Here is a 22,716-nt window from a genome sequence, read left to right on the forward strand (position 1 = left end):
ACCATGCTATGTAGTGTGGTTGTGGATCATGTATTGTATGGGTGATGTGGCATGTGGAATGGGAAGAGTACACACTGAGTATACTATGTGTGGCGTTGTGTGTGTGAAGAGAGTACACATAGAGTGTACTTCATGTAGTGGAGTGATGCACCATACGGCGGGTATGCCGTAGTGGTGATATGACATAATGTGTATGAAGGGAATACATGAGAAGTGTACTTCGTGTAGTGGAGCAATGCACCATGTGGCACGTATGCCGTAATGGTGATGGGTCATAGCATGTGAAAAAGAGAGTATACGTGGAGTGTACTCCATGAGGCAGCGACACTCCGTGTGGCATGTCTCAGAGATAAGGATGGTTGTGTGATTGAAGGGCGTGGAATGTGATGGATAGTGTCGAGAACTGTGGAACAGTGTCCCGAAGTAGTTATGTCATAGCCTGTAGTCTGAGGTGACAAGTATCACTGTGATGGACTTATGGCTAGAAATATGCGTGAAGTAGCAGAACAAGTGTAAGAGTGCGCAGCGGAAGGATGACTGGGGAATGTCACGAAATGACACAACCACTGGTAGTCGTGCTTATGATGGGTGAGGAGTTAGTGTATGAATGTTGTAGCAGGAATGTGACGAGGTGTCACAATGTGACAGGAGTATGTGAGGAACCGTACTCGTGATGAGTTAAGAGTTGGCGTAAGAATGATGTAACGGGATGTCAGGTGAAGTGACAAGGTCACGATGTAGCTTGGGTATAGTCTCGAGCTATATGATGTGGCATAAGGTGTGGTTGTGAACGGAGTCTTGTCATATTAAGTGTTGGGATGAACTGTCAAAAGGGACAAGTAGCATAAAGAGTCATGCTAGCCAGGTTAAGAGAAGGTTAGTATCGGAGTATGGCCCTTGTCTCTACGAACAGGTGATCAACATGTTATATGTTGATCTCAAGTGATAAAGGGGTAAGGTATATATGTAATCTGGTTAGACACATGTGCTGGATGGATTCACCATATGTAATGGGTAATCTGTCCTAAGCATAGTTACGCGGTGTTTAAGCCTCAGAGTTGGCTTAGAGTCGTGTGGCTTGTATGGATGGAAATGAGGATTTAGTGTGGGCTAAAGTGCATGGTAGTAGTGGGTGTATTATCTAGGATTGGGATGCATGATTCCATCGATCGGAATCATGCGTCGAATGTGGTCAGTAAGAAGAGTAAAACGAAGGTCTTAGTGACTTAATCCTAAGGTGAATCATGGGTTCACTTTAGTGGATGAGCACTCGAGGCAAGACGTTGAGTTTGGAAGAGGTAGGGACCATAAGTGGTCCTCGAAGGTCTTAGCATAGTAAAGTACATGTAAGAGCACGGGATAGAAGGAGAGTGTTCCAAGTGAAGTGTAGTTCTATTTATAGTTTAAGTTGTTTATGTATTAGATAGAGAATGACGTTAAGGTTATGTGTATGCATGTAGGTTTTCATCTGACACACACATGAATGGACTGCATGATATGCAAGTAGCATGGAGTCCAGGTAAGTGTTGCATTCATACTCTTCTAGAGTCTTCTAAAGTATAAAGAAACGAAAATGAAACGTTTTTCCTCACGATGCTTTATGAAAAGACACGAAAGACGTTTTACGAAAAAAATGCTAATTGTTCAAAGGTATACGTATGTACGGTCCTCCTTGGCAGACCCTTTTTACGCAACCAAAGTATTAATTGTACGCATGTGAATGGATGATTATACGTTGTATCTATTGTATGTATTTTTTAAGAAAATCCATGAACTGATGAAAATGCACGAAAGACATGAAAATGGATGCTTTTATGGATCCTACGAACCGATGCTTTCATGTGCGCCATGAGGTGATGCTCATGAATCCCATAAAAGACGACGTTTAAGGTGATGCTTATGGATGCCACGAAAGCTGACATTTAAGCTCATGTAACGATGTTTTTCTCATGAAAAGGAACATTTTCTCATGAAATGACTGTTAAAGGAAAAAAAGGACTGAATGAAAGCTCTAACTCTTTAGAGCTGACATGAACGAATGAATGAAAATCAAGAAGGACATGAAAGCATGAAATGTATGAAGATACGTAACAGCCACATGAATGAATAGAAAGGGTACCAATGAATGGGCAAATTGCAATGCTGGGTAAGTAGTACTGGTAGTGCACCCAGTGCTGCCCCTTGACTGAAAAATGATTCCCAACCTGTGGTCACGGGCAGAGTCCAGGTCCAAAGGAAGACTGCTAACCCTAACACACGGGGCGTAACAGTGTGTACTGGCATATGAAAGTGATAAGAAAAAATGTATGAATGCATGAATGCACGAAAGCATGAACTTTTATGAAATGAAGGCACTGACGAGGGACACGTTCTAAGAAAATAAAGCCCCTTTTTAAAAGAAAACCTCATGCAATGATGTTTTCAAACGAACGCACGTATGCACGCACGCACGCACGTACATATAATATGTATGAATGATGAATGCATGAATGAAAACCTATGTCGTTATATTTTAACTGTATGAAGTAATGCTTACGAGTCATCGACTCATTTTAGTTTTTATGCATGTCCCTCCTCCCACAGGAACTGAATGACCAGGACGGACACAGTCCATGGGGAAGAGCACGAAAGTCTAGGCATGAGTTTTAATTGTACGAGAGACCTTTTTTATTGTAAGATTAATGTTTTCCGCTATGAACCTCTTTTATTCTAAAAGCATAATTTATTTTATAAACGTAGGGTCTTGCACCCTGGCTATGGAAGTAAAAAGTTTTAAATCAAACGGTAATTCCTGTCGTCATTTCTAAAAATATTTTATAAAGAATCTCACCACAAGGACGGGCGTTACAGCAGCAAAAATCTTATACATAATGATACCATGTAAAATGTAGAAAACATAGAGACTATAGAAGGAGAATGTGATTAATACTTCTCATTATGATCAAATGAATTGAAAATGCTATACAATCAGTTCATTTATATAGATACAATGATTATTTACAACTTGCCATCTAGACCACTAATATTCATAGTTGGATAACTAACTTAACTACCAGCTTCATGAACGCAAGCCTTTTGTTTCTGTTTGGCTTCTTGAGCTCTTGACTCCAGACCTTCTAGATGATTTTGTAAACTCCAACAAGTGGCAAACAGAGAAAAAGAGAGAGGAAGAGAAACGATTGAGAAAAATCAGCACACGATGAATGATGAGGGAACATGCATATTAAAAACGGAAAAAGGCATTGGCACATGGGAAGGAAAGATGTGGGGAAGAAAAGATAAGGGTGTACCTGAACCAAGGGCTAAACGTTGTGCTTCACACCTGGGTTGGGTTTGGTTCTAAGGAAAGAAATGAGTCTTGGGCTTGGGCCTAAGTTTTTAATTTTTTTTCCTGGGTGTTACAGAAAGGCTTCAAAAAATTCAAGTAAGAATGACCAGAAAAACTATCTAAAATTCCCTCTAAAGTTCTTTCCAAGAAAGTAAAGTGAAAGTAACCAAAACATGAAGAATAAGCCATGGACGACTTATATAATGTTGGGGGCTAAGAGGGAATGTGAGAATGACTATTTGATAGCGGTTTTGTTAGCCAAAACTATGGACAAAACCATGGGCAATACATGGTTTTCAGCCAAGGAAGCTTCCATGTGAAGGGTGGTGATGAGGTGACTGATTGACCTCCTATCAACCACTATTTGGATTGACATGGGTAGTGGAAATACATCTAGGGCAGTAGGAGAAAGTTCTTCAAAAATTCTTGCATTGGAGCTTTTCGGTGGGCCTTAATGGGCCTAAACCAATTAGGCCTCGCTCGGGGTTTCAATAGGGTTTGGTTTGGGGTTTCAGTTTCTAACAAACCCAAATCCAATTTTTTTGATCCAATAAAATTACCAAGGTATAAAATAATAAATAAGGGTGTAATGACAATAATTTAAATAGTTAATAGCATATGGAAGTCATTTAATCAAGTGATTAAACACTAAGCTAAAACTTACCAACACTTAGGGTTTGGGATTTGGGGAAATCGTTTAGGGTTTCAACTTTCACCAAGGTTTTGGGGTTTCGATTGAATCTCAAATATTTGGAGTTTCACTAGGATTGAAACCCTTTTTGGTTTGGCTAAAAAATGAATGGTTAGATGGAATAGTGTTCGGCTTAGGTGGCATGATCACAATACTTGATTTTCCTTCATTTCCTTCACATTTATATATTATGGTTCCTCTTGGTGCAAAGCATCCTATACTATTCACCAAGTGTGGCTAAAATCTTGCCAAGTATCCAAATAAAACTTCTCTAGACTGATTTGAACAATCAACATTATGATTTGAAAACGAATAGACTAGGTGCTAACACGAGTCTAACTATTTACTCCGAAAATGGGGAAAATAATTGTACACTATAAAATCTTAAATAATCCTATGAACCTAATAGTGCAATTAGTTTCACAAATTTCAACTTCTTAGTGCCATGAATAAATCGAAACACATTTTCTAACAATTATCATACGGAAAACGAAAATTGTATTATTGTGCCGAAAAATCATAAATATTCATTTGAAACTAATGGCACAAACTGTTTCTCAATCTCATGCTCCAAAGTATCTCAAATAAATAAAATCATGTTTCTGCCATTAAAGTGGGTAAGAAACTGATTAAGCTAACAGACTAAAACTTATGCGATTGCTCGATTCGTGAGACCTTTCAAGAACTTTCACGTCGTTCCTAAAGACTAAAGATACTCATTCACTGAATTTCTAGCTGACTATTATAGCATTCTTTCCAAACCTAGAGCAACACTCAATCGGCACGACAGAGCTCTTCAAACTCGATCGCCTCCTTCTTCTCTGATCTCCTAAGCTATGTCTCCAGTGCCGCCGAATTGTCCTCTGATTTCGCCACAGAGCTCGCTGTTCAACATGAACCATTACCAGCCAAATGAGAGTGCGAGTCCCATAAATGAGGTGAGCCGCGTGTCCAGTTCAACGACTTGCCAAATCTTCCAAATTATCAATGAACAATTTATCGTTGCATTCTTCCTGCATAAGAAATAAATTTACCAAATGTCCTTTTATTATTTGTGAAAAATCAAATGTCCTTTTATGACATTTTTACCTCAAAAAGTATTTTTTTAAAATTTATTTTCAAACAAATCTAATATATTTAAAAGTATTTAAGACATATAAATTTCAAACAGTAAATAATTTTATAATAATAGAATTTATTACGTAAATTATAAACCTTAAGCTAAAAGCAATATTTTCTAACACAATCTCAACATGAACTAAATAAAAAGCACGTTGTTACGTCCGCCGAAAATCTCTTTTCTACCGTAAGTGCAAATTGTACTTTATTTTTTTTTTTCTTAAACAGTTTTCAAATCCATTTAAACATTTAAAAAAATTACAAACTTATTAAATAATATTTTTATTAATTATAAAGTAAAAACAGAAAAACACAATTCGATAAAACTTTTTCAGGGACTTTATCATATTTTTCAAATAAAAATTGTGCAAACAGTATATTAGAATTTATACTGTTTGAAAAAAAGGAAAAAAAAAAAAAAGTCAAAACGTGGAGCAAGCAGTGAAGCTGAAGGAAAACATAACAGTTATCGAACGGCGCACTTTTATCTTCTACAGACTTTGCAGTGGGAAGAGTGAGTTTCGGCTCGTGCTCGGACCTCACGCAACACAAAAAAACACGCACAAAAAGCGTCTTTATTATATTTTACATATTTTCATGGTCTTTCGTCAAAACTCAAAGCCAAAACCTGAACAACGCCTCCTTTGTCCAAAATCCAACAACGTAATTTTGCCGCAAACAGTCGAAACCCATCTCCTAATCTAGCCCCGAAACCCGCCACTGTGCTCACAACCTCAGATCCACACCTCTCTCACGTCCAACGATAGCTAAAACTAAAAGCACAAAAGGCTTCGGTTCCTCATAAAATTTCATGCTTTTTCCGTTGTGATTGTCGTCTTTGTTTAATGCAGTTTAGAGAGAGAGAGATTTTCAGATAGTGGGAGGGGAAGAGATGGTAACTCAGGTTGTGAAAGTGAAAAGGGAGACCCTGGAGGCATGCATGACGTGCCTTCTTTGTAAGAAGCTCTTGAAGGAAGCTACAACGATATCTTTGTGCCTCCACACGTGTGAGTTTATCAGCTTTGTCTATATTTTGCGTCTAATTGCTCTTATTTTTGTGACAATTTTGATCTGGGTTTGTGCTTGTATTCCGTGTATATGCTGATCTGGGTTGTTCAATTTTTGTGTCATCGTACAATTCTTGATATATGTACTTGAATTTTTGTTCTGATTTGCATATTATGGGACCTTGTTCTTACTATTTCAACTCTCTGAGATGTGGGGATTTGTGTATTTTGCAATCTCAAGATTCTTACGTGTTTTTTCCGACTATGCGTTCTAACGTTATGGATTTGCGTGCTTTTTTATTTTATTTTATTTTAAAGGTTCGTGTTGATGTGTGGGATTCCAAGTTTATGGATTTGCGTATTATGGATTTTAAGGCTCATGTTGGTGTGTCGGATTCAGTTGCTTATCCACATTTTATAGGGTGTATGGTCTAAAGACACTAACAAGAACTATTTAAGGTTATCCTGTCAGAACTTGAGCAGTTCCCAGTCTCATTCACTGCTAATGTGAATATGTTTTTTTTTTTTTGGATAAGTAAAAGTAACTGCTAATGTGAACATGTCGGTACAATTGGTGCTTTATGCGAAGTGGGACTGCCTACTGTAACAGTCATCCCCAGCAATCTCAGAAGAAAGATACCATTTCCCCCAGTTATGACGCATGGGCAATTCGCTTGCTGTGAAGCAGTTTTCAACAATTATATCGATATTTGGACTTATTAAAATAGATACTATTTTCATAGAAAATTTATCTTCTTACTAATTTCTTCTATGAAAGAATTTACTTTCTGATTAGAGACGGTTGCTTACTAATAAAGCTCACATCGGTTGCTAATAAAGATTTTTTTCTTCTTACTAATAAAGCTCACATCCGTTGCTTACCAGGTGATTCTGCTTTTTATGTGATTCTAGGGAAGTTTCAAATTGATTAGCCTTTTTGGGGTAATACTGCTGATGTAGATAGAGGTTTCCATGGGTTGTTACATATGGTTTCAAAACCATCCAGTAAGATCAACTATGCGATTTTGTACCATTGTATGACATGGACCTGACCAGGATGTTAGTAAATGAAGAGGGGGAGTTTGTTACACCCCAGTCCCACTTTGGGAGAATGAATAACTCAAATAGAGTGGGTAAGTTATCAATGTAATCTTGAATGCTAAGTCTCTGATTGACTACTAACTAGGTGAAACTGAGTTTTATAAGTAATTTAGAGAGGCTTCAAATTGACTTGTCTTTTTGGGGTTATAGCATAGATGTGATTAGTGTTTTCCCTGGGTTGTTACAGCTAATCTCTAAAGGCCTCTTTTCTTTGTTGTCTGGACACAATATTTCCTTCCCTACCTAAGCAAAATTAAGTGCTATGTCTTCCTTCTTCTTCATATTTTGTTTTTGGTAATCTTTTAAATTCAACTACTTAAAAAAAAAAAAAAAAAATTAAATTCAGCTACTTATGAAAAAAAATCTGTTAAATTCAGCTACTTATAAAAAAAATCTGTTAAATTCAGCTGTATATATTTCTACAGACTTGGGAGAATTAAATAGTCGAATTCCTCATCTCCTGTTATGTATTTGCTTCTTTCCACAACCATCTCTGACACATGGAGTTCAAACCTCAAATCAGTTTGCAGGAAGTGCATATATGAGAAGCTCTCTGATGAGGAGGTGGATCGTTGTCCTGAATGCAACATCGATCTGGGCATTCTTCCAGTGGAGAAACTCAGGCCAGTCCTTTCATCTATATTATGATAGGCCTCCCTCCCTCTCTCTCTCTCTCTCTCTCTCTCTCTCTCTCTCTCTCTCTCTCTCTCTCTCTCTCTCTCCCCCGCCCCTTCCCGATTTAAAGTGGTTGAATTCTATTTACGCTTTATGAGTAACAATAGGTAAGTCTCATTGAAAGGGTTTTTTCATATGATGTTATTAGTGGAGAAATCATGTAATTTGGACCTTTCCACTTCCTTTTGAGAATTTACATGAAGTTATGCCTTTATAAAAAAGGATAATTGCAGTATTGCCACCTCCAGATCGCGCTCTAGATATTCCGCATGGCTTTTTATTGTATCATTTCTAGGATATGCGGGTTTATCCAGTTTTTCTGCCTACTAAGGACACATTGCCAGATTTTCATGCTAGCCTATCGTGTCAGTGATGTTGAATTAGTATCTGGAAATGGTTATAAAAAGATTGTGATGGTCTAATGATTGCTATGCAGAGAAAGTTAGTGCTTCATCAATACAATAATTTATAGTAAGGTTATTTTTCCAGATATTTTTACTTTTGAGATAGGCCGGCATACATGCCTCATTAAATATGTTTCTTATATTTTGTTTCTCTTTTCTATGTTTATATAGGTGCAAATGATGTATCCACATTCCAGTTTTTCAATCATAATGTTATGGTGTACCTTTCTTCTGAGGAAATGGAAATCACGTTGTTTATGTGTCCTTATGCTTTGTGTTTTAATACACTCACACTAGAGCCTGGTCACTACTAATGTGCAGGCCAGACCACAATTTGCAAGATATAAGGGCCAAAATTTTCCCTCTGAAGAGAAGGAAAGTTGAGGCCCCTGAAATTACAGCTACAAATCCACTGCCGATTAAAAGGAAGGAGAGATCACTATCTTCATTGGTGGTCAGCACTCCCAAAGTGCCAATACAGAGTGGCTTGACTGGAAGGAGAACAAAAGCTGCAAGAAAAGCTTCTGTTATGCGAGGATGCAGTTTTTCCATTGAGGAAGCTGCCAAGAAAGAAGATTCTGCTGGTGATCATCCTTTGAGCTCCAGCTCACTTGATTCTCAAGTTAAAACTACTCGAAATAAAAGGCAGGTAAAGGAAGGCATGTGTTTGATCTTTTGTGCTTTTTAGATTTAGAAGAAGTTGATTTTATAAGCTTCTCCTTGTAGGAAACAACATACTTGCTTTACTGTATTAATAGTTCAGCATCTTGTTACATTGTGGCAGGATTATTCAGGCGCTGAAACTTTTAATGAGCGAATACCTAAGAAAGACACAGAGAATGATGTGGAGTTAATTGAAGGGAAAGTTGATCTGTGGACACCCTTGAACTGTCTTGTTGAAGCTGCGAACAGAACCAAAACCTCTAAGTTTAATTCACCAGGGCTGTCACTTGCCAAATTGGAGCAACCCAACCATGGTAGTGAAGTATATATGCCTGAAACCAAAGCCAGAGCAGAATCACCTAGTGCTCCTGACAGTGAAGTATATATGCCTAAAAGCAAAAGAAATGGACACAATACTAAAGTCCAGGATGAAACTAATGGAACAACCTCACCTCCAGGACCTTTAAAGCGTAGAAGGTTGCGTGCAGCAGGTCGTAAAAGCACAGCTGCATGTAGGCAGCTGCACTCCTCGTCCCAAGTCATGCTAGATGTTTCAGGTTCTAAGCGCAACAGAAGAAATAGTCCAATTTGGTTCTCATTAGTTGCTTCAGAAGACAGGTAAAATTCTATTCTACCATGTCATGATATTGTTTCTTATATTCCTTAATCTTGATTTGTGATTGCCTCTATGATGTTTTCAAATAAATGTATGCAGGAAAGCAGATGTTTCCTTGCCACAAATATCTGCCTGTTACATAAGGATAAAGTAAGTTTCTTTTGGTCTCTTATTGGATTGAAGTATCTACTTTGTCAACATTTTCTTGCATATGAATGTGTAAATGCTGACTTGACTAGCTGGTACACAAATATGGGTTTCTGTTTGTGCGTCTTCTTTCCCCATTTACAGCAAATTTCAGCAGAAAAAAGTGTGAAAAATGATAATATGCTTGTTTGATGATATTATGGATTATTAGATTGAGGCTAATACGTATCATTAAATTAATATTCGGTGATATACATGTAAAGCCAGAGTCCAAGAACGTGTTCTATCTGTTAGTTTGACGGACATTAAACTAACAGATGGAACACGTTCTGGATTCTTTCTGGATTCTTTCTTTACATGCATATGGCTATAAATGCTGGCTATAGTACATTAATAGTTCTTGGAAAAGAACAATACTTGCTATATTTCTGGGGCTTCAGATTGTTTTGATTTTTTCAATAAAATGTATAAAATGTTTTTTTTACAAGTAAGAAAATTTATTAATCCACATAATTAGGCATAGCCCAAGTACACAGGAAGTTTACAAGCGAAAACACCTAATTAAAATGTATAAAATATTTGGAAAAGCTAATAGAGAAAACTGCATGGAGGGTAGAATATTCCCCACCTAGTCATTGGTATTTCGTGTATTAAAATATTCAAAAACCATGAATTGGCCATGCTGGTGTCTAGGCTAGTACTCAACCCATAAGAAAATATATTGATAGGATAAACAAATGATTATCATATATCCGAATGAATGGATAACATCAAAATGCTGGTTTGCAAGTACTTCTCAGTTGTTCAATTTCTATTGTTCTCATTCTAGTAACAACAGGTGGATAGTGTATTTCCTAACTCCGAAGAAATCCTTTCTCATGCATTCATCTTTAAGAATTACCAGAAATTTTCTCAGTTTCAAAGACACCGCAATGAGCACCAAAGATCTCAAGGCTCACGTTTGCAATGCACCATACCATCAGATATATGCATATGTACATGTAACACCCCCTTCCCTAGTAACACCCCTTCCCGTAGGTACGGAATGTTATGTACATTCATAGCGTAATGCCCGGTAAAGAGATTCGACACCATAAAAAAATACCTCATTTATTGAATCATCAAACTAACTTAGCCTAATAGAGTTTCATAATGTAAAAACTAGAACGTAATAAAGAAACATAAACTAGTCCTATGCACCAAATTAATTTATTCAACTGTCTAATCATAACTAGACCCTTGTGGTACTAACACTTGTTCAAGGTCTATGTCTCTCGAAGAATAATCTACTCTTGGCACTCTGCTCTATATCCACGAAATCATCATCTGGGACATTAAAACATAAAAACAGAGAAACAAATGAGTCAAAGACTCAATAATAACACATCATATTGTAAATTTAATTTAACTTGACATTTATACTTGATTTAGAAAAACTTTCATTCATAGTCATACATGTACATAGCATATAGATCATTCTTTAATAACATAAGTGGAATCAAACAATCATGGCAGTACATGTAACATGGATGCATGAATGACTGACTCCATGCATTTCCTATCATTCTCACATAACTTATTCATCTTGTCTTTCACTTGATTAGTGGTCATCATAACATACATGCATTAGTTCAATTATCATTAACCGCATAAATTGTGGCATAACATATGGTGAACTATGTTTAGATCCGTGGCACCTCATACATCATAGCATATATATGGTGAACCATGCTTAAGTCTGTGGCACCGCATAAATCATAACATAACATATGATGAAGTACGCTTAGGTTTGTGTTACCACATACATCATAGCATAGTATATGGTGAGGCACACATAGGTCCGTGTCACCAAATACATCATAGTATACTTACGGTGGACCACGTTTAAGTCCATGGCTTGCACATCCACCCATGACATAAGGCCATTCTTAAAGCTTACTTACCATTCACATGATTTCGTACATATCATATCATGATACATGTGCATGTTGACTTTGTGAACTTTCATGACGTGTCATACTCATAGGCATGGCATAGCACTTAACATGGCATACAGACGTGAACATTACATAACATAACATAACATACATGAGTATTACATGACATGGCTTAACATGAGCATTGCATGACATAGCATAACTCAGGCATTACATAACATAACATAACAAAAGGGTTACATAGCATCCATTCAATCAAACAATCAATCAGGATGACATACATAATTTCATTCACAAGCACAGCGTCATAATTCATCGAGAGTTCATAAAAAGGGAATAACATGGAATTGGTTGTACATAGCATAGGTAAACATCATTTTTCATGCATAATAGAATAATTACAGCACACATAAAGATTGTAATCGTGCTACTTACCTCTTAGCACTACTACCAAAATTTCACTATGCAGTTCATTACCAAGTGAAAATGGACGTGCAATGGTAGATCTTGGTTTGCTATGAGGAAGCTACGGGCTTTACCGTGCTGAAGAAAATTTGATTTTACTTGGGGAGGTTCTGGCCTTGAGGGCTTGTTGGCGCGAGGGAGGGAATTTTTGTGGAGGAAAAAGAGAATTTATACGTGAAGATTCCAGTGTGTAAGTAGGTTACAAGTCAGAAAACTTTCAGACTAAGAAATTACCCTAGAGAAGATGGCAGCATGAAGGTGTGGCACGACATGAAGGGGCGGCAGATCTTAGTCAATTAGTCTCACCCGAAAGGAAAGAAAATAATAATAATAACTTATCAAAATAATAATAATAATTAACAAAAATAATAATAAATCTAATCCTTAATTTAGAACCCATATGTTACTGTTTCTGTAGCCCCACCCATGAGGATTTTTCTGCACTTTTCTCATTCTATCATTAGGTGCCTGTGTATATTCATTGACTCATTCAGAACACTGTAAGTCAATAATTTATTGTCATGGTCAATAACTTAAAAAAAAAAACTATTGACGATACTTCAAACACAATGAACTGCCTAAAATACGCAAATTTTTGTTACAAAAAGATTCATAGTAATATGATAAACCTTTCTTATACTCCCAAATTCACAAAATATTGCTTTCTACTCCCCATGCACATCATATTTAAATGCTTTTTGCTTAGGATGTTGCAGTCTTAATGTTTCTTTGTAATGCCCCAATCCTGGGTGAGTCGGAGAGTTACTTATTGTCACTGAATATTGTATCTCACAGTACATATATAAACTCCAACTTCTCAATCACACATAAATCTCATTGTTTTAAATCAGCTGCTCCCAAAATAATTAACTAAGAACGCCACTAAGTCTCAAAATAAATATCAACCTTCCAAAATATCAAGTCAACAAAACAAAACAAAATTACTGAATAAAATTCTCCAAACCAAAGTACTCTCTCTTTGTACTTAATCCACTATGCTCACATAGCCTTACCCATGCTCTCCATTCTTGAACTTCAGCTGAAAATATTGTAGAGATAAATGGTGAGTTATTAACAACTCAGTAAGTAGAGAACATATACTAGTATGTAAACATGGGCCTTTTCAGAGAGTTCAGAATGTAGAAACAAAACATTTCAGTTTTAATATGCAAATCTCACAACGTTATCAGAAAATCAGAGCGACATTTCAAATTTTTTCATAGTCAAAAAGCGACTGTTCATATTCAAAGACCATTTAGTATAATATGACTGAACATCTTCATTTTATCATATCATACCACCATATCATATCATATACCATGTTTAACCTCCTTGGTAGGGTTGTACTATCCCCGGTGGCCAAACCAGACAGTATCAGAATGTGAAACTTTCCTTTATTCATTCTCGGAGCCTCGAGTGTGCACACAGGAAAGAACACGCAGAAAAATCACTTTGTTTCCAAAGGGAGTGCACTCATATCAGAGATGTTGGTACCAACTCTAAAACAGAATCAGAGCCATCTTATCATAACTAGAAACAAAATCAGAAAGTCATGCCAAAGGTTTTTCAAATACCATATCATATAAAATAGAGTACTGAACATTTTCATATCATTTTCACATAATCGAAATGGATTCAAAGCATCTTCATATAACATGTACAAAATTCACAAATTTCATATTCGCTCTTTTACACATTTCAGAAATAGCATGTCAAAATATTGTTCATGTCTACATCAGTTATGCCAGAAAACACTCTTTTATACAGATTTCATGAGTAATGCAGAACACATAACTGAGATTGTTTTCACATTTCTTTTCAAAACATATTGTGCACAGTTTTCATAAAATCAACCTCAGTTCATTTTCTTTTTATGCAAAGTCTAGCATAGGAACCTCGTTTACCTGGATTTTTTTTAACTTTCCTAAATCTTTCCACAACCGTGCTGAAAAAATATCAATCGTCACCTATACGGAATACTAAACATTACTAAATTTCTAAAAGGACTCGCTAAAATTATCCATTTTCTTAATACATACTACAGAAATAGCTTTAATAATTATTTAGTTATCAGAAATCTAATAAATACTATCATCATTAAATATATTCTTAAACTTATTAATATAATTTTATCAAATATGGCAAAACAACTTAAATTCATTTCAAAAATTAACTTAATCATATTTAAAACTCACATCTTTATAAACTATTTTTGAAATCATAATTTAATACTACTAATATATAATGTAATAGGAAATCATAAATCTCTTAAACAATAGTAGTTCATAAAATATCCTTAATAATACTTATATTAAAAAATCAATGTAAACTACTAATCATATCTACCATCAAAGATTTATTTCTATATAGTAGGCTTAAAGTGTTTAAAATAAAAGATTAAACACTTACAATTTACTACCAAATCTAGTTGTAAAATTATACTAGATAATATGATTAAAACCTTTAAATATTTTTTGTGAAATCAAGTTTATGGGCTAATACATTTATCTGAGTAAAATTATGCCTAATTTAAAAATACTAAAACACAACCCAAATTAAAATAATACATTAGTTTTTTAATACAATAAAATAAAGCCCATTTAAAATGTTCTAACAGTTTCTGAATTATAATAAACTCAAACCCAACTCAAATACAAGTCCAATTTACCTGAATTATAATAAACTCAAACCCAACTCAAATACAAGTCCAACTCAAATAAACTCGGTGAGAGACCAGGTGCCACTCACCGAGGGAGGAGGGAGGTGTGGCGACAAGTGTGATGGAAGAACACTGAGAGAGAGGTGTTGCCGTTAGCTTAGAGAAGGAATGGGGAGGAGAGAGAGAATTTATTAACTTCAGAGAGAGAGAAGTTACAACATGCAATTTCAACCAAGCGTGGCGGCGGAAGAAACGGGGCAACGTGCATCGGTGTGGTCTCGTTTTCACCATATCGACATCTTGCGGCTGTTGAAGGAGGCTAAGCAAGGCATGGGTATTTGTCCATGTGTGGACCACGGAAAACACTACAACACATGGTTGCTTGTGGAGGTTTTCTTACGGGTTGGGGTAATTCAACATGGATGAGAAACCGCCATGGTTTGCGTTCACAGTAGGGGAGAGGTGCGCTAGTCTGTTTTCTATGGTGTAGGGCAAGGGTTGTTGTGGTAGTTCGGTGATGGGCGGAAGCGTGGTGGTTGAGCAACGACGATGACATGCGGTCATCTGGCATGTAAGGGCAGCGACGACAGAGAGATGTGGAGGGGGAAACCGAGAGGAACCGAACACAGAGGGGGAAGAGTTTGAGAGAGTGGGTGCTCTGTTTCAGCTTGACCAAAAACAGAGGTCTTTGTCCGTGCGTTGGGCTGTGTGCCTGGGTTGTTTCCATGGTGGTCAACGGTGGAGGGAGAAGCTTCGGTTGGGGTATAAAACAGAGGGCAGGTGTCCACCGGTTGTTTCTTCGTGACTCATGGTCATTGGGCTATGGGAAAGATGATTTATATGGTGGCTTGAGGCAGTGTTTCTATGGTGGTCTACCTCTTTGGAGGTGTACAACATGGAATAAGGCTATGGCGTGGTGAACGTGGGACGTGCGGCTTGCCATGAGGGACCGAGGATGGCTTACTCATCTATGGGTTGGCAACAATGATGGTGGCTCTTGGTGGAGGTGCTGCGGCTTGGAACAACATCGAAGGGCAGTGGTCATAGCGTGAAGGGAAGAGAAGATGGTGGCTTGTGGCTGTGACAAATGGCACAACACAGAGAGAAAATAGAAAGAGTGGCGAGAGAGAGAGAAACTGAATAAAATTTGTGGGGGTTGAGAGAAATTGTGAGAGTGAAGAAAGTGGGCAGAGTGAAATGGGGAGAGAAGTGACAGGGTGGAGAGAAACACTGGGAAGAGATAACCGTCGGGGGAAAAAAAGGAGGGAAGAGAGAAGAGAATTTCACTCACCAACACGACGCGGTTTTACAGGCTAATGGGCTTCTCTGCGGGCCTGGGCCATATCCTTGGCCTGGATGTTACAATAAACCTTTCTTATACTCCAAAATTCACAAAATATTGCTTTCTACTCCCCACGCACATCATACTTAAATGCTTTTTGCTTAGGATGTTGCAGTCTTAATGTTTCTTTGTTTTTGTCAAAATGATTAGAGGTAAGAGTTTCTGTCAATTAACATTTTCGGTGAATAGAAATCCTCGAGCATGGATTACAAGGTGTTAATTAACCTGAGGGTGGTCAGAGTATATTAACCATATCAATGTTCAGGTATCTTGATGTAACAACACCCAATCCCCCTAGGGTGATGAATAACATCATTTTTAGAAATCTAGGGGAACTTGAATGAAACTAAGGAGTGATTTGAATTCAGAGATGGGTTGAGATGTGTTGAGATGGTTTGTGAATAGTAGAATAAAAGTTGAATTATTTATTATATTTTGTGTGGAAATTTGGAAAAATTGTTTTGGGATTTGATAAAGTTGAATTGTTTATTATATTTTGTGTGGGAATTTGAAAAAGTTGTAATAATGAAATAAGATGAGTTGAGATGGGTTTTGAATACAAACAAGGCCTAAATTTGCCTTTAAAATTTTTTTCCTTCTTAGACGAAGCACCAAGTATAAAACATTCCATAAATAAACAAAGTCATTCTTTATTAAAATACTGAAAATATAAAAGACAGTCTTATAAAGTCAATCAAGTCTCATGTACTTAACAAGAGTAACTTATTAAAACTAAAAACCATAAAATTGAGCCTTTCATAACTGTCTAGGCCTCTGCCTCGCCTCGCCTCGCCTCCTTAGGCCAAGTCCCATCCTGCAGCTCCATCCTCATAAAGATTCTCACTTGGTGTGGTTAAATCATAAAAACATACAAAAATGAGTCAAATACTCAATAAGCAACACATAATATAGACTTAGGGTTTTCTTGGAAAACATTCATACTCGTAATTACATATATAAATAACATGAACATGGACTTGAACTTGAACTATGCATGAAATGCTTTAACTTGTCTTTCACTTTTCCTCATTGGCCGATACCCACTATTGACTCCCGTGAGTTAGGGTTAGTAAATCTTGAAGATTACGATTCCACCCGTGGCCGCGAGTTGGGAATCCATACATGAGGATGACAACATTGAGTGCACTACTAGCATATCCTAGAAATGCAATATGCCCACCTCATGGTACCGTTTCACTTTCATAATATAGGTCATTATGTATCTTAATTGTCATACCTCAACATAATTATACATGCATACTTTCTTGTCATATCTTGCCTTATCATGGATTTCACATGAAATCATAACCTTTCGTAGAATGTCGTGATACATGTTGCCTCACATAAAATCACGACTTTTCATAAATAATTTGATGTTATTTTTCACATAAAATCATGACTTTTCATAAAATATCTTCATGCATGACGACTCGCATAAAATCTTGACTTTTCATAAAATATCGTGACATGTGTCATGCAAATTAACACAAACTTGTGCATAAGACCATGGAATTTATGAACCTATCATGGCAGTAAAAAATCACTTATTTCATGACTTGGGTACGTAAAATGGAGCTTCCAATGAAGGGTGTACATACATACTATTTTTCATAAAGGACATGTCGTTTACCGTAAAACTGTGTAAAGGTATGATCATGCTACTTACCTCCTAAGCGATCACCTATAAAATAGGCACGCAACTTACATAAATTTCCAATCGTAAGAAATCTATAATTAAGCATGTACTTCATAATTAAAACCCAAAATACTTAAATAACCTATATTTCCATAAAGCCTAAAATCCTCGTAACCCTAAAATATCATCATTCCCCAAATAATTGATGTCCACACAATTTCTCCGAATAATTATATGATTAAGGCCGAAAAATATCACCACACCCAAACATCTTATTTCTCTTGATTTTATCATCAAACATGTCATCATAAAATAATCAAACCATTAAATGTTTCCTCCACAACCTCCTTGATCACATGGAGTACCCATAACCCAAACTCCATGATTAATCACTATAGTCAAACCTGTGCACTAAAAGCCCTCATTTGATCAAGCTACAATTATAATATGGCCCTGCTATAATCAATGTAAAATCCATGCTATTTGTAGCTATATGTGACAGCAATAACAAGCTTTCTTAAAGTTTTGCTCGATATATGTTGCCTTTCCATTAAATCAGTAAAACACCCATAACCTAAATAACTAGTTCTAAGAGAGGTACCGTGAGGGTTCATTGTGGAGAGGAAGGCTGCGGCTTGCACCTGTTGGTGCATGACTGAGTTGTGCCTCTGTGGTGCTGGTATAACGACGGTAGGTGCCGAGAGAGAGAGAGTTTCATGGTGCAACTTGCTTGAGGCGTTGGGCTGGGTTCCGATTGGGTGCAACTGGGCAGTCTGTGGTGGATGTTGGCCGTGTCTGAAGCAGTCTTCAGTGGCTGGGTTTCACTGTGAGATAGATCCGGGGTTCTGTCAATGTGGGTCTTTGGTGCAATTGGTAGTGCAGTGGCCGTGCATACTTATTGTGGTTCCTCACTTTGCACGGCTGAGACAGAGGATGTGACATACTTAGGGCTGCCATGTGTGTGACAATGGGTGGTTGGAGGGGTTGGCAGAGAGAGACACGGCATGGAAGTGCTCTGTTTCGGGTTGTATGATAGAGATTTTCCGTAGAGTAAAACAGGGGCTGCTTGTTTTGCATTGGTAGTGCAGTGGCTGTGCATGGAGGCTTGCGGGTTGAAGGTGTTTTACGGTGAAGGTGGTTTATAGTGGTGGAAGCTTGTGGGTTGAAGGTGTTTTACTGTGAAGGTGGTTTACAGTGGTGCGGGTCTTGCTGCCATTGGTTTTACGTGTGACCAAGGAGGCTGGTTGGTTGTGGGATGGTTGGGTTTGTCATTGTAGCATGGTGTAGCTTGCCTCCAGTGGTTAGTGAGTTACTGTATTGTGCGGAATATTCAGATTGGCCTCGTAGCTAAAAAAGCGTCCTGTTTTCCCAAATAATTACTTTTTTGCTGTGATAGATTTGTGGCAATACAATATCACTGATAGCTATTTGCTGCGGCATATGTAATTTGTTCCATAATTAATGTTTCTTTTTTAGCCTTTTCATGTAGTGTCCTTGTCTGGAATTCTTTCCTCTTGGAGATTGCTGTGCTTCATCACTAAATGTCTTATGTTCTGTTCACACTTATTTCCTTTCGCAGGGATGGTAAAATGCCTGTTTCATTTATCCAAAAGTACCTTGTGAAGAAACTTGATCTTATGAGTGAAGCTGAGGTATGTTTGTCTTTCTTGCCTTTACAGAAAGCCGAGGATTTATTAATGTTGTTGGTGGTGTTGGTTTTTTTTCTCTCTTTTGTGTGTTTTTGATAAACTATTTTCTTGTTTCCTATTGAATATTTTGCTACGTATAATATGTCTTTTTCATTATTGTCTTCTGAAACCATGAAAGATGGAAAGAAGCTTTGACGATTAAGATAAAATTTTATTAATAAAGGAAGGTGTTACCCCAAGTTTACATGAAGCCGCTTAACAAACAAATGGGAAAAGTGCTAGAAAAAGCTGGAAAGAATTGAAAAAAATGAAAGCAAGTATGTGTTCAACTTGCGTTTACCATGCAAGTTTAAAGATACTCATACGAGCTGTTTTATATTATTGTTTTCTGTGGGTATATAAATGCATCCTTTGGACTAAAATGCTTATGCCCAGATGCAACAACATACAAGGGATGATTTTAACTAGAAAATGCTGCGAAAAGAGCCACTGTTATTATAATAGAAAAGTTTTCCATTGAACTGCAACATATATGTCAAAAGAAAGTTGTCCTTGTAGTTGCTTGTTGATCTTATGGTTTTTTTTTTTTGGCTTCTTAAGTTACTCGGAATAAAGTTATTCCGAGCAACATAGTTATATAAAGTGACGGCATGTTTCAGTGTTCTATGGCAAAATTGTTATGAAAACTATAAAAATTTTAAGTTAATATCGGCTCAGCATAGTGTTAGCTATATGGGTTTCCCATGAATTTTTGCCATTTATCACCATCTTGGGCAATGTTCTCTACTTTAGCACTTATTCTTGAGTTTCATTTGTCTGTCTTATTTTTTTTTTTTTAAATTTATGTTTTGTTCACGAAATGGGCATTCCTTTAGGGATGGGAATACTCATTCCCATTCTTTTGTTTGGTGACAAAAGATGAATATCTTTATGAAATTGAAGTGAAATTTCCAAAATATCCAAATTTCACTATTTTTTTTTACAAAAATGCCATTATTCTTTAAAAAAAGAATTTAAATTTAAAAAAAAAATCAATAAAAAATATTAACAAGAAGGACAGTTGTTGGCCACCCACTTGGCCATGGGGTCCGGCCACCCCCATGGGTTTTGATGGCCGGTTGGTCACCAACAAAATGTTTTTATAAAAGTAATGATAATAAAATGTGTTTATATAAATTTTACATTGATGCCCCTAGAATACCTATTCCTCTCATATTTGGGAGGAATAGATATTCATGATGGTGGAGGAATGGGTATTCCATTCCAGCTCCTTATTCCGCCAACCCAACACACCCTCAGGTTTCGTTTGGCTTCTTGTGTCTTAATGTCTGTGTTTATATAAATTTTACATTGATGCCCCTATAAATTGGCTATCCTTGGTTCCTATTTCTACTAAAGGGATAACCTTCAACCAGTGCTGTTAAAAGTACAGGCACCCTTAAACGCAAAGGTCTCTTTGAGCCTGATGGAAATAATATGCAAGTTCTGTTAAGAATGGTGTCCTAAGAGAAATATTCATAAGATATGATAGTAGAAAAATTGATGAAGTAACATATTAGCCTGGTAACATGAATGGTTAGTGTGTTGTATGCAAGTACGAGAAAAATAAATTCCATATTAGATGAAAGTACTATTTTCAGTGGAACTATGTTAATGTGCTCTGCTTGTTGAAGGGAGCCTGAAGAAAAAGGAAGTAAAAGATAGAAGCTCGTAGGTTGTGGGCGAAAAAGTTACCGGTCTGTTAGAGGGGGAGGGAGTGACAGGGAGACGGACTTGTAGAGAGGGGCTGAGAACTTGTCCATATTACAGAAAAAAGTCCCAGATTAAAAATTTAGGGTTGAAAAATTTTAAAAACCTCGCTTCCAGTATGCTGGAAAAAATTAAAAAACATCACGGCTTTTCAGAAAGCGCACAAAAATTTTGCTGGTAAACATTCTTCTCTATCGGTATCAGTACTCCACTTCTGAAGCTTTGCAGTGTATGATCACTACATGCTCCATGGCAGTATGATGCTTGAACAGATTTCATTTCCTTCTGGTGAAGTCATGTTTTGTAAGAAAGGCACCTAAATGCACACTTGGTTCTTTGTCTACAGAGACAAATGCTCACCACTTGACAAAGAAATCAATGCTTCCTGGTACTTCATATTTGGTGACAATTCAGGGTATTAACTCTTACTGTTTTTATTTTTTATTTTTGCTTGTAGGTGGAGATAATGTGCCGAGGTCAGCCAGTGGTTCCATCATTGCAACTACAAAACTTGGTAGATCTGTGGTTTCGGACAGCATCGACATCAAAAAAAGTACCAGCATCTGTTGGGTCCTCTGCTAAGGACTTTGTGATGGTACTGTCATATTGCCGGAAAGTCCAAACCCCTTGAGAGAACTTTTTTTTCAGTTTTTTCCGCTTTCTTGTCCTTGCAACTTACATCTTTAATTATACAAGTCCTTTGAATCTTTGAGGCTGCATCAACTAAGGTGATTCGATCAATAATGTACGTTAGTACAATGTATGTTTTCACCTGAATAAACTTTTTTAATTAATTTTATTCTATTGGTTTGCCATATCACATACGAAATGTCTTTTCATTCATCTCCTTTGGTGTTTTCCTTCGCATGATCAATTTAATTCAATTTGCACCATATTTGATATGTGGATAAAAAGAGGGGCTTTCTACTGTTTCACTTTTCATCTGTTCTGCAATTTGATCCAAAAACGCTTCTGAATTTGTTTCGGAATGATTTTTTGTGGCATTGTGCTCACACACTGGTGCTGTCTAGCGCTCAGCAGGCATAGCTCGACGCTTCAAATGTTTCCTGCATTATCTGTTCCCACCATGATTTTGCTTGCCTCAAAGAAATATGAAACTTAAGTGCATGATTGCGCAAAAGAAAGGAAAAAAAAAAGTTAGAACAACCATCTCGTGATGGCTACCACAACGGGTTGCCCAACTTTTTGTAACAAGCTTAAGTAAGAAGACTCACATAGAGGGGGGAGCTGCCTCCAGAGAGAAAAGAGAGAGATAAATAGGAATTTGTTGTATTAATTTTCTGGATAAAATGTTATACAATGCATCCCTCCTATATAAACAAAGACAATTTCAACTTCCTAGCATTGCTCTTTCCCGGGCTACTACGAATTCAACAGAATAACAAAATGCTAAAAATGAAATATAAGCTTCTATGGTCTTAATCACGTGCTTGAATTATAATTTAATTAGTAACTAACTTCTTGTTGCCAAATCTCCATTGTTCAATCAATCCTACAGTTCCCAAGC

General features: G+C 36.9%; 1 protein-coding gene across 3 annotated transcripts; it reads left to right on the top strand.

The window, feature by feature from the left end:
- The first annotated feature begins 5,671 nt into the window (after nucleotides 1-5,671).
- On the top strand, nucleotides 5,672-22,008 carry LOC108995221 (E3 ubiquitin protein ligase DRIP2-like). 3 transcript variants are annotated; one of them, XM_018970735.2, is made up of 8 exons: nucleotides 6,038-6,145; nucleotides 7,058-7,278; nucleotides 7,770-7,869; nucleotides 8,647-8,974; nucleotides 9,110-9,606; nucleotides 9,704-9,754; nucleotides 19,370-19,442; nucleotides 21,646-22,008. In XM_018970735.2, the coding sequence occupies exons 2-8, from the start codon at nucleotides 7,188-7,190 to the stop codon at nucleotides 21,817-21,819; spliced, it is 1,314 nt and encodes a 437-aa protein (XP_018826280.1). In that variant the 5' UTR covers nucleotides 6,038-6,145; nucleotides 7,058-7,187; the 3' UTR covers nucleotides 21,820-22,008. The 3 variants fall into 3 exon arrangements, with proteins under 3 accessions (XP_018826279.1, XP_018826280.1, XP_035538655.1); XM_035682762.1 differs by having other exon boundaries at nucleotides 6,098-6,145; nucleotides 7,031-7,278; XM_018970734.2 differs by lacking the exon at nucleotides 7,058-7,278 and having other exon boundaries at nucleotides 5,672-6,145.
- The last annotated feature ends 708 nt before the right edge of the window (nucleotides 22,009-22,716 follow it).

This window comes from Juglans regia, chromosome 11, assembly GCF_001411555.2.
Source record: "Juglans regia cultivar Chandler chromosome 11, Walnut 2.0, whole genome shotgun sequence".
NCBI lineage: Eukaryota > Viridiplantae > Streptophyta > Magnoliopsida > Fagales > Juglandaceae > Juglans > Juglans regia.